Source organism: Hirundo rustica, chromosome 1 (assembly GCF_015227805.2).
Source record: "Hirundo rustica isolate bHirRus1 chromosome 1, bHirRus1.pri.v3, whole genome shotgun sequence".
Taxonomy (NCBI): domain Eukaryota; kingdom Metazoa; phylum Chordata; class Aves; order Passeriformes; family Hirundinidae; genus Hirundo; species Hirundo rustica.
This window is the reverse complement of record NC_053450.1, coordinates 71907704-71924025: the sequence shown is the minus strand read 5'-3', so window position 1 is coordinate 71924025 and position 16322 is coordinate 71907704. Positions and strand designations below refer to the sequence as shown.

At 38.8% G+C, this 16322-nt stretch overlaps 1 protein-coding gene across 4 annotated transcripts in view; it reads right to left on the bottom strand.

Moving 5' to 3' along the window:
- Nucleotides 1-16322, bottom strand: part of TENT4A (terminal nucleotidyltransferase 4A) — a 59129-nt gene that overhangs the window by 19140 nt on the left and 23667 nt on the right. For all 4 annotated transcript variants that reach the window (XM_040075638.1, XM_040075644.1, XM_040075651.1 and 1 more), the window contains exons 8-10: nucleotides 12504-12630; nucleotides 4357-4457; nucleotides 3933-4105 (exon numbers count right to left, since the gene is read on the bottom strand). In XM_040075638.1, coding sequence (XP_039931572.1) covers nucleotides 3933-4105; nucleotides 4357-4457; nucleotides 12504-12630 — 401 coding nt within the window. The remainder of the gene's footprint in view (nucleotides 1-3932; nucleotides 4106-4356; nucleotides 4458-12503; nucleotides 12631-16322) is intronic.

Sequence of the window (16322 nt, the reverse complement as noted above, 5' to 3'; positions counted from 1 at the left end):
AACAACCAACCAAAATAGCATTTTCAAGAGGAATTTGGTCACAGCTTAGATTGTGAGACTGACATCTGCAACTACCCAAAACAAGTAGAGAGCTGGGGGTGAACATAGCTCATTCCAACTGGTTTCAGATTCTCAGAGCAATCACCTAAATCAGTATGAAGGTGAGATTCTTTAATGCCAGAGGCATGATTTCTCTTGTGGAACAGTTTGACTTTGGCTTACATACAGTAAAAATTCACACATTTTGCACTGTCCTTGATGGCAAAGACATTTGTAAAGCATCTTCCATTATTCACTTTAACATTTGTTGGATTATGTAGGAATGCATGGTACTGTACAACTTACCTGTTTGCATGAGTAAGGAATATGCCTGCTTTTTTTTCAGGGCAGCATAGGGTACTTGAAATCAGCAGAAAGCTTCACTGAGAGAAGACTTACTACATAGATCAGTTTGATAATTAACATAATTGAGAAAAATGTATGAATGGTTTAATATGTTCTGATAACCAGATTCCTTGTATTCATAAGGTTTTTTTATCATGTGTTCTTTAGTTTGCTCCTGATCACTAAAATATTCTTCACAGAGCCAAAGTAACAAGGCAGGAATTTTAGGACTCAATATTTTGCACAGAATTATATTAGAAGTACTGCTGAATTGAGTCAGAGCTCTGTTTTGACATGTACAGTAGGACAATCCCATAAACTGAACAGCTCTCCCACTAATAGTTACAGTGATACTTGAAGACAGGCTTGTCTTGCACAAGGTCTTTAATCCAAAATTTACTGGCCCTTTGAAAAGCTGTCCTTTGTGATTAAGATTTTGCAATTGGTTAGGACACCTACTAAAGACAGCATGCCTAGAATTTTATTGTCCAGAGAGTGCTAGACTAAGGCATTTTGTAAATAGCTTTGCTACTTCGGGAAATCCATAAAAGTGTACCTTTTACTCAAATTATGATCTGGTCTCATTAGGTCCAGTTCTTAATTTTGGGCTGTGTAGACAGTGGCCCAGAAGTGTGTTCTCCTGCAAGCCAGTCCTAGATGTGCAAAGATGAAAGTAAACATCCTCCTGAGTGTCAGATGGTATGCTGAGGAAAAGCACATAAATCTATGGGGAAAGAGAAGACTATCCTTTAAGGAGACAGTTCTCTTGCTCCTCAGTGGTACTTAAGTTCTCATCTTTAAAAGGCTGCCACCAGTTTGGAGAACTCAGGGCAGTAACTGTAAACTCTTATTTGCTTCTGTTTTCCTAAGCATATACAGACATTGAGTGGCTGGCTTCTAAATATTAGCTCTGGTTTATGCCAATCCAATCTCGAGAAAAACATGCTCCTTGTTATTGTTCTTTTCTCCTGCTGCTGGAATAAATCTATAACCATTGCTTTAGCTGACAGGCCCCTAAGTCCAACACACCAGAACAATTATCTATTCAGCTGCTGAGTCATATTTACAGATTATTAATGCAAAACCTGTAATGCTGTCAGAACTCCAAGGAAGCAAATCTTTTAAAACCATATAGCACGCTGCATTGCAACCAACTATTAAACTGTAGGGTTTAATAAAAATTCTAGGATCCCTGGGAGCAATACTGCAGTACTGTTTCCAGGACATGTTGACAAATATATGCAAGGCCTCCAGACTTATCACCAGGGAACAGTGATGTGATGACTTCAAAATACAACTACTTCAGTGGATGGCTGGAGAGGGGCAATGTGAGGAAAGTAATGTCACAGGTTTTCAAGCCTATTTCCTCTTCCTCAACACAAGTAACCTGACTTCTATTATACTGGTAGGTAGAACAAGGACCAGGTGCAGTTCAACACCATTACTAGTGAATCTTTAGTAAATAGAAAAGCAAATACACTGTCTAGTCCCTACAATTTAACAGACAGCATCCTGCACCTCATAAACAGCAAAAGATATTCTGCAGTCATGAAAAATACACCTCCTGAAACAATGTCTTAATGCAGAGTTTGTGCTTAAGGTTAATAGTGACATAGGGAATATTATCTTGCTATTAAAATTAAACCAGAATTATTGGGAAGAGGTCAGCAAGCTGTAACTCTAGGGTCTCCTTGTCTCCTGCATTTTCTTTATAATCTATACCTTCCTTTCAGTCTTCCAGAAACAGAAAATTTCAAACTTTTTAACTTTAAATAAATACAGAATCCTTCCTGAAGAACAATCCTTCCACAAGATCAAAGGTAACACTGGAGCTAACTCTAAAGTGATGAGATGCACCATATTCATAATTACCTTCATCTGAAGCTGACAGAAAAGCTCACCACATCATGCCTATTAATAATGCACCAGAATTTCTGGCACAAATACCAAGTTGTCACACATGCCAGACGTTCCTCTGCAGCCACCTGAGCTACGACAGATGATGGCACGGATCACCTGACTATGGCAGAATAGGCATCGCCTCCTGAATCAGGTGCAGCTCAGAACTCTCTCCTCCTCACACCCCCAAGTAAGAGTAGGATGAACTAATTCATCAGTCATTTGTCAGAAACCTGTCATTCCATTCCAAATTAAGATAACATGCTATCAGTCTGCTAAGGACATAATGCCAAACCTGGCCTTTCTCACAAGGACATGGACATGTTTCTTTTGTTAGAAAACATAGCTTTTCCGTTTACTACATGAATGCCCAAGTTGATCTCCGTTCTATCTTGTTGAGAGCTTCCTTTTCACTTTTCATTAATTTCTCCGGCATCAGGCAATGAAGCTTCACCTTCAACATCAGGCTAAACAGAACTAAGGGGAGTTCATAACAACTCACCACCCAGTATTGTGCACTCCCAATGTAATAAGCAAATATTTGCGTTCTTCATAAAAGTTATTACAGCAAAATCTTTCCCACTGCTAATACTTAAACCAGGAGCATGGCTAATATATCACCAGCAAGTATCATGCTGTTCTTTGTTCGTTAGCCAGATGGTACAACTAAAACATTTGTCCTGTTTACTGAAGGTGGCATAAAAAGGCAATTCAACACCAAAAAAACCAGTAGTTTAAAGTAATTGCAGAAAGTAACCAGAACATATATTGGTGGGGCTTGTCCCTCAAAAGTTGCTAAATTTTTATTGAATACAATTCCCAATTTTTAATTCCATATTTGACTAGTTTTTGAAAGCAGTCAAGAAACAGGTATTTGGACCTCTCTTAGCATCATCCCATTATTTACTGTCATAGCTGACTGCATATTACATCTTGGTCCATCAATGCCTCTACCTATGACAAAATGCTTCAGAAGATTAACAATGAGCCACTCACGCCTTGCAGTGCTGTGCTTTATAATCTGCATTTACCAATTCTGCACTGATTTAACTTTATACCAAAACAAAACCACCTGGCAGAACCTTAAAGAGTCTTCGGGAACATACCTCAAGAGACGGCAGCCTCCACTTCCAGGAGGTTATAATAAAGCCCAGCAATTACTTTAAAATAAGGAAGCTGACAACATGACTTTATGCAAGTGCCCTGTTACATTAAAACACGAACTGACAGCTTGGCTGAAAATAATGACTATTGTTCACCTTCACAGCACAATATAATGTTCATGCTCAACCTCAGGTATGGGGCACAAGGATCAGAATTTGACAATGGAAGATTCTGCATAATGGAAGGATATATGAAGACATTTCTCTTCTTCTACTTAATTAGCTACTGTTAGCTTACTGGGTTGTTACATTTCATTACATCTAACTACTACCACAAAGAGTACCAAAGATTTAGGATGGAAGTAAGACCCACTTAATTTTATAAAAATTAATACTTGATTTCAGTAATTTTTCTGAGCAGAGGACATTACTGATTTGCTGTAGCACTTGAAGGATAGTATCACATTAACTGCTATTGTATCAATTGAGGCTTTGAAGATAATCTCTGCTACTTACTAGTGGAACCCATGAAAAGAAAAAGCTTACAATGTCACTGCTGGAGAGTGATGACACAGAAGAGGCAGATGAACCAGAGGATAACTGTTGTGTACTGGCCAATGACAACGCCAAGTGTTGATTGTAAGATGGTTCAGAGTCTCTGTTCTGCTGCTGTTCTCCATTGCAGAGCGCTATCTGGTCTCTTATTTTCAACCTATTATCTGTTAACAGAAAACATAAGTATCATTTAAAAGCACAGAATACAAACACATGGGCCTTGAAGTCTAAGAAGAGCTGCAGTTTAACAAGCTAATTGAAAAACAAGCTCAGAGAAAACTAATCTTGGGTTAGAAAGTTACAAGTTCCTTGTATTTTTTCCTGTATATCTGAATGATTAATTTCAAGGCATGAGTATTTTTAATTACATCAAATTCAAGAAAAAAAATTTAAGTTGGTTTCCTGCTATACCTACCAAGTTCAGGTGATAAATTAATTTTGCTCCCCCACTTCTTTTTAATCCAGGCCCTGTAGTCAATCACTTCTTGGGTCACTTTGATGATTCTACCTAATGTGCTAAAAAAATTTTTCAATTAAGTATTAAACAAAGACTGTTGGTTACATATTTTCAAGCATTTTAACAAGCTACCAAATTATACTAAAAGTCAATTTAAGATATCCCTAACCAAAGAATCTTTTTGAACCTTCTTTTTTTCAGTACACCATTTAATCCACTGAAGCACCACTTATATTCATATTATTTTTCTTCTACCATACTAACATGCAAGCACTGACACATATGTAAGAATTCTACTCTGTATTTCTAAATGGAGTGCGTATTAACCATAAATAATGCACATGCTGATAACATTGTGTTTGATAAAACAAATTTCTGGTTCTTGAATTTCTCCATACAGAAAGTATTTCCGCAAAATCTGGATTATAAACAGGTATGGGATGCACAGAAGACAAAAAAACATCCCAGCGCCACAACTGACTGACTGGAGCCAGAGACCTTAACTAATCGTTGCTTCTAGTTTACAAAACAACTTAGAAGGTGTTAAGGCACCCACAATTATAAAGGAAGTACCATGGATCCTGAAGTAGTGGAATAAGAAACTGACTGGCTCCAAAAAAAGGTAGAATTCCAATAAATTCATAACAGCAAGAGGCTCAGAGAAAAAGCTTACCTGGTCCTGCTGAACAGTGACCAGTTACCAGCAAAGTAGTGTTTTTCCAACACATTTTCCCAACATTCACCTATTTGAATTGTACTTCTTGAGCAGGAGTGACCTGTCTTCTTGCTTGAGAGATAAATTTTCAAGCTTTCTTTTCATCAGAGACTAGTCACTGAAACACTAACTATAAAAACCATGCTCAAGATACATGAAGAAATGACTATTGTACAAAAATGGGCTGTGCAAAGTTACACTGAGGAGCAGGTAATGTTATTTCTTTTAATCTTCAATGGTTACGTTGATATTTATTTTGTTTTTCACATCATAAAGGTACCTTGTACCGGTACAGGAATTTTGTTTTGGTTTAGGTGTGCAATGGGAAGGCAGGACATACAAAATTCTAACCTATTTCAACTACCTCTACTGGGTTTCATAAAGAACACTTTAGGTTGCAAAAGTTCTCCTACAATCCTAGTGATTACTATCTCATGCAAAACCAAATACCATTATGTTCCATGTCAGTCTTCCAACTTTAAAGACATGTCACTATTAGCACTGAAAAAGTCAGTCCAGCAAACATGGAACCAAATAATACCATCTAAATTACAAGTCCAATATCTACAGATGGGCCACCAGGACAGAATGCATGTCATTCACCATTCTATTTACGTAACATGGATAAAATAAGGCATGCTGGATAATAAAATCTTGAATTTTAGATACAGAATTAAAGGTGTGGTTGTCACCACTCAGAAATTAAAGATCTGGGCTATAACAGATCATACTTTGGGAACCACATTTCAATAGCTAAGCAGAGCACACTAAGAAAAGAACAAATAAATCAGAGGATCGTATTTTGTTATTGTATACTTCCACGATGTAACAGTATTTTATATACTCAATGCAGTTCTGGTTTCACAGTCTCAAAGAGTAAGTTAAGCAAGAGGGGACAGAATGAAGACGGGGATGACCAAAACTGCAGAGATTCGACTGTGGACCTAAAGCTGCAGTTTGCAAGAGAGCAGTGCCACAGGACTCAAATATGCATCAGCTGTGTCTCTTCAGGACAGGACAGCGAAGGAAATCTTGCAGTTAAAAAGTTGCAGCTGAGAATGCCTTCAGAACGAGTTGAGCTTTTACTCTAGGATTACACATAAATTTCACAACTACCAGCAGCTGTGGTCTTGGAACCAGAAAGTGAACACAGGCTGAGCAACACAAGCTTATTACAAATAAGCAGTTTGTCAAGCCTGATGCTTCTTGGAGTACTTTCCTGGAATTAAAGAGTCACAAAAATCAAGAGTCATGATTTCATATAGCTGAAGCAAAATGAACAATAGATATTGGTACTTTTATCAGACTGGGTGACTGACATACCAAAAATGTGTGCTATCAAATAGGCAAAATGGGTGAAGCAACTGCTACACAAGCAGTGGCAGAGTTGCACGCACAGAATGGGGGAATATGTTCTCTTACCAGTTCCTTTCAAAGAGTACGGAGATCAAAGCGCTAAACTCTCTTTTTTGGTACAAAGGTAGAAAAAAGGAAATTCACTAAGTTATAAGGTCAGGAGTCCAAAGGCAGATCCATGCTACACTACTTGTGCAGCAAAATTAAAAATATTCATTATGGGACATCAGAAACTGAAAGGTGATTAAGGTTATACTGACAGATACTTAATAAAGCAGCAAAAAAAGAGGAAGCAAGTGTGATCAAAACACGTATTGATCTCAAAAGAACACCATTTCCAATGGACTCAAGCATACCCATGGGTTCAAAGAAAAATCTTTTAAAATAAGCATTTGAAAATTGTGCTTAAATGTGTTCTCGACACTGAAAACGCCTAGGAACAAGGAAACCTATTAATCTACCCTGCCTTAACTGTGAAAAAATGTCATGCTTTTGGGGTTTTTATTTTGACTGAGGCCAGAATTTCTACAGATGTCTGAGAAAAACAATTCTTCAAAGATGCTTGTTTGAGAGACATGAAAAAATACTGTTAACCCGTTAATAAAAATCAGACAGGTCTCCTGAGAAAGATGCCACTTTAAGTTTTTTCCCTTAATATTATCATATAGCAAGACCAGGAATAAGGTCTTTACAGATCTAGTTTATTTTAGTAAGAACTCAAGCTTCTTCTTTTACATGCTGCAAGACCTTGGTTCACAGGGACACTTTCTAACTCTCATTACAGCACAACTACCGGACAAATCAATCTTAAGATCACTCTTAAAAGGATCAGAGTGATGACATCACGTTCAGCAAAATCAAAGATGGAAAGCTCCAGCCAAGCTCCACATGGTGAGTAGCAGAGCCTGAAAAACATCAAGGCTGTGAAATAATGGTCAAAATAACGGAAATATCCCCTAAGTATTAAAAGTGCTGTATCACCTAAAAGCACACTAAGGTGCACCTGAGAATGATCTCCTTGGGCATGAGGATTAAAAATACCACAAACCTAAATCCTTTACCCTAACAAATACACTGTGTGGGAAAAACTGGTATTACTGACACCTTTTAAGGGACAGAACACATTCTACTAACAGTTCCTAGAGGTCCCAGAACTATTTTGGGCAAACAGTGGCAACCCAAAGCTAACATATAGACCTGTCAGCAGTTAGATCAGTTGAGATGAACATTAGGAAGAGACCCAACAACTTTCCAAGCACAGACATGGAAAGATCACTTTCTATCTGGCTATGGTTGTTTCGAAGACTGTCACCTGTAAATGACGACTCCAGACATGCAGTAGGAAACTGCCTAGGCTTTCTCAAACTCTGACCTGTTGGCATGACAGTCTCTTTCCCTTATCCAGCTGCATCACATCTAGCACAATACCGATTTCCAAGGTCTAATTTATAATGAAGAGCATGTGACAGCAAAACCAAGTCTTCCATTCCTCATTCCATATGACCTCCTCAGCTTCCCAAATGTGGCTACAGAGCTGCTTAGAGATGCAGTCTGAGCACACATTCATAGCTGAACTATATGACAGACCAGCATGTGAGCCAACATCCTGATCTGCAAAACATAAATATTAACCTAAGGATGCATTTTTGTCACATCCAGAGCAGCATAACTTAAGGCTGTGAAATGCTAGAATACCACTCTCTCCCTCTTGCCCCAAATGTGAACTCCTGCTGCTTCTCTTGCTTCTGATCTGCCTGTCGTCAGCCACAAGCTGGATCAACTTCTTGACGTGACAAAAGCATTGAGATTCTTGTTCTCAGTCAGACCAGAAAGTCCATTTGACTCACCTTCTGACTGCAGGAATGCTAGATGTCATACAAGGCAAGATTAGACTAAGGAAGGAACAGCACAGCTGACAGAAGACAGTACACAGGTAATTAGCCTGGGTAAGGAATAATATGAAATTACACCTTAATATAATGGCCATGGAACAGGGTGGTAACAGACAATCCACTATTAAAATGAACACAAATCAATAAGCAAGAGCTTGTTGCCAAATATCTCTTAAGGTTTCCTGTGGTTCATCTAGAAACAGAACTGGAAAAATGGTCACTTGTAGGAGAAGGACATACAGGTGACCTTGCCCCTGATAAGTAACAGCTGTGTTAATTATCCAATACAGCCCCACCCCTGATAAGTCACAGCTATATCCAATAAAGATAAGTGTGATAGAAGGGAGTGGGTTAGCTGGTGAGTGGGGATTATGAAGAAGGAGAATTCTGGGGAGAGAATTGCTGCTGTGAGGTCAGTCTGGGTCTACAGTTAGCGCCTGTTGCTGGAACATGCAGTCACAGTCTAGCTAGGTAAAAGCCTGCAGTCAGAATTTACAAACTGATACATGCAGTCAGAGTTTAGCAGGAAATAACCAGCAGTCAGAGGCTGCAAGGGAAACCTACAGCAGGAGCTTGCTGTAGCCAGAGCCAGTGAAGAGTCGGAGTCAGGATGGCTGAACTGTAAAGAAGAACAAACCAGGACCCCTTTCATGCTGTGATAAACAAGAAGTCTGTGTCTTGGCTCATTTCTCTAACAAGAGGGCTGCTGCAACAGTCACTGACTCAAAACAGAGTCCAGAGAGGGGCAATGAAGCTGGTGAAGGGTCTGGAGCACAAGTCCTATGAGGATCTTGGATATTTAGCCTGGGAAAAAGGGAAGCTCAGGGTGGACTTTATCATTCTCTACAATCTGAAAGGAGATTATACCAGATGGACATTGGTCTCTTCTCCCAGATAAGTGAAAGCATAAGAGGAAATGACCTCTGTGGTTGCACCACAGAAAGTTCAGATTAGATATCAGGAAGAATTTCATCAACAAACAGATTGTCAAGCACTAGAGGAGCATGTCCAGGGAAGTGACGAAGTTGCTGTCCCTAGGTGTGCTTAAAAGCCATGTAAATGTGGCACTGAGGGACATGGCTTAGTGGTGAACACAGTAGTGGTTGGGTTAACAGCTGAACCCAATGATCTTAGGGGTGTTTTCCAACCTACATGATTCCGTGAAACTATCATTCCTCACAGACTAAAGAAATGAGCTTATTTGAGATAGCACATTCTTTCCTAAAGACAGGCTAGGGGCAAAGATCATATGAAAGTTGTTCAATGCACACACTGACACCAGTCCTTAAGCAGGAGAGATCCTGTATATCACAGCTAGACTCATGTCTCTGTGGCCCTAAATATTAAGAAATCAATCACAATTTTCAATCGCCTTGACTGAAGACACAACACCAAACTTCACCTTGCAAGTTCAAAATGGATCAGTCTCCTTTTTTCCTAAGAGGTAATTCCTTTTTCCAAGATGACAGGAAGCTGTTTGCTCTAATAAAATCAGCCAAACTGTCAATCAAGCTCTCCTAAGCTGTTCTTGGAAGGGGATAGGTGAGATTACTGGGGACAAAATAGTGTTAAGGTAATTTCTGTAGATGTAAGAATTACGTTCAGGATTCAGCTCATTACTGTTTCCACTGAGAAGAAAGCTTTTCCATGACAGCAGATAAGCCTTTAATTCCCACCATATCTCAGATGTTCTATTTGGAAGCCTAAATGACGATGGTGGTAAGAGTGATGTGAATCTATCCATTACTATCCTGTGGGACTTGCTACTATAGAACATGAAGAAAAAGGCCTGTGCTGACAAAGGACTATAATCTATTTTTTTTTCCCCATTGGGACTATCAGAAGCAGCAGCCCTCTAGAAAGCCATAAATTATTATAGACTATTTTTGTGTTGGACTGACCCTGAAAAAGAACTACAACAATCACCAAGAAAGATGTGAAATTTACTGTCATCTACAGAATACAACTCTGTACAAAGAAACCTTCCCTGGGAAGAGGAAATACAAATTCAAACCCATCAGACAGTTCAAGAACCATCCCACTTAGGAAAAAGCTAGCCCCAATTAGGACAAACCTGAATAAACTCACTCTGGGGAGTTCAGCTTCCTGCAACCTCCTGTCCTTTCAAGTACTGTTCATTTAATCTCGATACCTCTAGCAGAACATCATGTTCTACTACAAGCTAGTCCCTGGTCTTAAATGGAACCCATTGTTTATAGTTACAGTTATGCTATCGTTTAACCTACCTACTAGCAAGTCTAGAAAGAGGAAAAAAGTGGATCAGAACAAAGGGCTCCCAGATTGTCAAGCTTTAGGTCAAGTCACCAGAAGGGTCTCCATACAGAGCATGGACCACTGTGCCTTATAGCAGGAAGAGCAATCCACAAACATACCTGGATTACCCAAGCACATCAGGTTTAACTGAGACCAAACACTGACTGTTGATTTCTGCAATAAACTTGCTACCAAAGAGCTCATCATCCACTTACAAGTCCTTTGGTACTGACAAGACTGGTGCTAGGGGAGCTGTTTGTATACAGAACTTTGTTGAATGCTGTTCCTCTTGCAAGCCAGTGGCATGATGGGTCTGAGATTCAGATGCCACTGGCACAGACAGCCCAGAACTTGCAGACAGGACAGACATGACGCCTGAACACTGCTGCTGGGACTACTCCACAGGTTTGTAGTTGTTAAAAAAAATTCAGACATTTCCCAGATACAGTAACAAGTACAAGTCCATGCAAAGTGCACATACTGATGACACCTGAGGCTCCCATTAGATGCTGCACAAATATCAGTTTTGACGCCTGTAGTAAATAGAGACACCTCATAAGAGATTGACTATATCCTTCCAAGAAAAACAGAGAGGTTAATGGAGGCCAGGACCCAAGACAAGCAAAACTTCAGGAATCCCTAAGTTACTCTATCTGTACTTAGCTAAGAACAAAATTTCATTCAGTACCAAAAACTGTCAGACAACACACATTTAACAGTGACCTTTAATATCTTAAAACACCAGTCTCAAATGTCAGTGTGCAACACTCTGTTCCACTTCTTCTGTACCGCTATCACAATGCAGTCTCAGCCTTTGTGAATTTAATACTACTGGAAACCTAAAGGATTTACAGCCACTCAAAGCACTGTCAGTTCTAAACTCAAAGTGAAAGACTGCATCCACTTTGATGTAAACTTACTAGAGGAAACTATTTCACCTTCCAGTGACACTAATGCTGGAAGTTTACATCATGACTCGAGTTTCCAGTTGTACTGAGATGGTTTATGTGACATCTTACAGCTATCCTTCCCTGTGATTAGCTGGGGAGCTCAAAGCCATTGGGATTTTAGGGAAGTCCCAGGGAAGAGACATCCTCTGATCTAGCCCAAATTCACACTGAGGGTTAGAACAAAAGGTGTTAGAGCAGATACATGAATGGAAATACCACATGGCTGCCATGCCTTCATTGCCTTTCTCCTCTTTCTTTCAAAAAACAGAAATTGCAAAGGTGAGAGCTCAAAGTACTGGCTGTGTTTCTATGAAAGAGGCTAAGAACTGCATTAAAATGGCATGTCTAGAAGTATGCCACATTTAATGGCAGTTCTGGCATTATGATCAAACAGGACTGATTCTATTAGGCTTTTTTAATATAGTACTTTTAATTCTTTTTAAAATTCTTAAATACATATCATGTCTTTTAAAACAGCTTGTGGGGGCATGTATTAAAGAACCAGAGAAAATCTTAGCCTTGTTATGTAGTTTTCTAATTGTCTAAACAAGTGATTTAATCACACACATTTCTTTCTTCCACAATACACACATGCATTGTACTAAACATTAAATCAGCAAACCCTCCTTTGAAATACTTCAAGCAGAATGTTTGAGGAAAGACCAATTATCTTCTGGCACCCTTCCACACTATCAGAATCTCACACAGGACTCATCCTGGGTTTTATCATACTTTCTTCATTTCAACGTTGCACATTGAAGTATTGCACTCATATCCCTGGGCAGCTTAAATTTCTGCGCAGATTTCAATACAGCCACAGTTAAACAATAAATAGCAACATTCCTTTCATGAATCTAGACCCAGACATTCCTAACTGATTACACAGACAAATGGATATTGAAAAAGTGAACTAATTACCTCTCGGAATCTCTATTTGGATATGATCTTGCAAGTGGTGATACTGCATGGCTAAGAACAATGTAGGCATAATCAAAAACTTGTTTCACTTGCATGGCACCGTAAGAACTTCTGCCAACGTCGTTTCCTGAAATAATGTGATAGTCATCAGATCATCTTTTTTAATATCAGTAACCAAAACATTATTCATACTTAAAGCTCATAAGCTTTAACAATACAGCTTAACTCTGTTTAAACCAGTTATCCCATCCTAGCCACATCAGGAACATCTAAGTGTGGCTATTTCAACAAAAGAAGTTGCCCTTAGGAATGATACTTAACATTATGCATTCAATTTACCGCTTTTAAAATACTCAAATATAGTGCTTGAAAGAAACAGCATAGACATCAGCTTAAAGCTATTAGAGCTGTCTTCAAAGAGGGAATCTACCAAGCTTAAAGCATCATATCTCACTTACCAGTAGAGTTCCTGCAGGCCAAATTCAGTTTAAAATTTCACTTGTGTAACCACATTACCTTCATTAGGTCAGAGAGAGTCCCATCAAACCCTATTTAACCTTACCAAAACTACAGATTAATAAACCAGCAAATACAGATATTTATGTCCACAGGATAAGCCAGTTTTTCAAAAATCTGTCATAGAAGATTCCAGAAGCTTTTATAGTACCGTATTTTGTGGCACTCTCAACTGCCCTACTTTAGGCATGAGTGACAATTTAACTAGAAACCTTTCCAAATCTATTGCCATATGAGCAACTGCAGAAGTCAAGAACATTCCTAACCTTCTGACACCTCCTATATCAGTGACAATGTACAAGAACAGATCTCCCATCTGATACCTAGAAAAATCTTGCTGTTACTAGCAGAAAGCATTTGAAGGCTTTCAGTAGATGTATTTGGCACCAGACATCAAAATTCACTGTCAGCACTCAATTTAAGAAACAAATAAAACTGCTTTCAAATTGCATAAAATACAGACTAAGTCTTGAGTGGGTAGAAAACTGCTTACAGTGAAAGGTTCCCTCCCTCAGAATGATGTGTGAAGTGCTGTGAGAACACCAGAAAACAATGAACCACCAAACATGAAAATCAGTTCAGGGCCCATGAATAAAAGAAATCAATGAAACTGATGAAAATTCTGCTTTGAAAAATTGATGCATAAAGGACAGAATCCATCCTTTGGAGGACTGAATCCAACAAGGCTGAATTGGAATTTAGAGGAACACTTCACTCCCCTGAGTGTTTTGTCCAGCAAGCCACTATAAACAAACATGCTGAGAACGGCCATCCAGGGGAAAACAACAGAGGTTGCTTTCAAAATTCTCAAACCATAATGTCACTCTAGCAGAAACATGTAATCAATGAAAATTAACTGAAACATAAAACCATTTTGGGAAAACAGAATTTTTGCAGTAAATTACATGGTCAAATAAAAACTGACCAAGAAACACTTCCTGTTTACTGACGTAACTGAGTATCTTGCTCTGAATGCACCACTGTAGTATCCAGCAGCCACTAGGCTCAAAGTTATAGAAGCCTCTCCAAATGGTTTTTCACTATTGGGCTCTATTCTGAAGTAAAAGCAGAGATCAGTGTGGGCCTAAGACAGTAAATCTAGGAGGAAATACACAGTAATGCTCTTCACGGAGAACTGTGAAGAAAGACTTCACAAAGGACTTAGTCCAAAGGTGGCTGAAAAGTGACCAAAATATTTTAGTGGTCACAAAATCCAAACACAATGTTAATTCTAGAAGAAAAGCGATGATTAATTCAGTATGGGCTTTTCAGAGGCAAGACACTTGTATCCAGCCACATAATGATATTCTAAACATAGATATATAAGAGACTTAAATTGAAAAGCAATATAGAAATGGAATACATACAAGTGGCTCAACACACATAATCACACCTACCGCTAAATTCAAGTCCATCTATGGTTGGACTTGATGTTAGGGCTCTTTTCCAACCTAAGTGTTTCTATAAATTAGCATAACATGAATTAAGAATACACACTCAATGCACACTGAAGGAATCAGTGTTAGTTTAGTTTAACCTAATGCTAGGTAGGTATACTTGACACGTATCCTACATAAAGTTATACACCAAAATGAAGACAGGGCTGCCACAAAATATTGGCTATTCCTTTCATCAGCTGTCACTACATTCTCTGCTGTGCCAGCAAAAGAAGTCATAAGCCTTCCCTAAACCACTTACAGTAAACTTGGGCAGTTTAGTCTAATCAATGAAGTTGTGTTTGAGTTTTGATTGAAGCAGATTTAAGAACAGAGGCAGAATAGCTCATGCCATACCATGCATTCCTGGATTGCCTCATTCTGCACCTGTAACTAGTTAATAAAAATGTCTGAATTAACAGGTCTTAATTATACAGTCTGCAGAGCTTTCTACCTGGGCTGCAGCTGGAGCTCCTATGAACTGCCAAGTCTGTATAAAGATGACCCTAGCCAATCCAGAAAGCAGCATATTAAAGAAGTCAGAAGATCACACATTTGCATCTTCTGCCCTGAACAGATTTTCTTCCGAGAGATCACTCGCATTAGAGAGCCATGTCTGCCATAACTGAGCATCCTTCTTTTGTCACAACCTAGACTGATCAGTTAAAGCACACAACGCAAATGCTGTCACTCTTTAAAAAAATCATACATACTTCAATCCTCAGATGTACATTAGTAGATAACAATGGTGTGTGATTTCATGTATAATTCAATCCTTATTCTTTCTTACAAAGCCTTCATCCCTAAAGGAGCATGTCCAAAATTTCCATCACTTGCTATCAGTATTACCACTCCATCAGGTAGCCTTCCTTTACCTGAAGCAGTTTTAAGAACACGGCCTGAAAAGGTAAAGGTAAGACCATGAGCTAGAACTGAAGCAGACCCATTTATGTTAAGCTATTAGCTAGTAAACAGCTTTTTGTAACATACAGCATTAAAGAGGTTCTTTCAAATGCTAACTTCAATGAACCTGTGTATTTTTACAAGCACTTATGTTTTATACACACACACAAACATATATATTTGCAGGTTCCAATGACAAATAGCTGATACTGAAAAGCTGCAGTGAATAATATTGGGCAGCATAATATAGCACCAAGGCTAGAAGAGAATCTCATAGCTGTTGCCAATCTCAAAAATCTATTTACTTCCTGTACTTGTGACCTGTCAAGATGCAGAAGCAAGCAACACGAAGCATAATGAACTCTGCAAGTAAAGATTCTCCTTTTAAAGAAAACACATTGAATTTAAGGTTTATAACTTTCATTACTGCCCACAGCAATTCAGAAAGAACAAACTTCCTCATTAATGGAATCGCACAGGCGGAACTCCAAGTTTTAAACCTGGTGTTAAAGAGTAGCAATTTTGCTACTCTAGCCACTGCCAGTCTGAAACTAGATCAGAAATTACTGGAGGACCTTGATAATCACCTGATTCACGAAGGTATAAAACAACAAGCCCTCCAGCAGTCCGCTGGATAAGTGCCAAGTTTGTTTTACAACCACAGATTAAAAGATTTGTCAACTGCAAACAGTTGCAGTTATGTCTTCCAAGACAGGACACTGCCAGACTAACTCCAGACAAACCTCTTCCAAGATGACATCTCTACCCACCTCCAACATACTGTGAACAAACATAGTGAACAAACTTCTGAGTGCCTGGCTTTGCAGTTCTCTTTAATAAATGCTTTTACTTGACATATTTTACAAAAAGGACAAGTGCTTTGAGAAACTGAAACAGTGCAGCTACAAGATGTTTATGGAAACTCCCTACTTTAGACAATCCTAAGGGAATGACTTTCATCTCA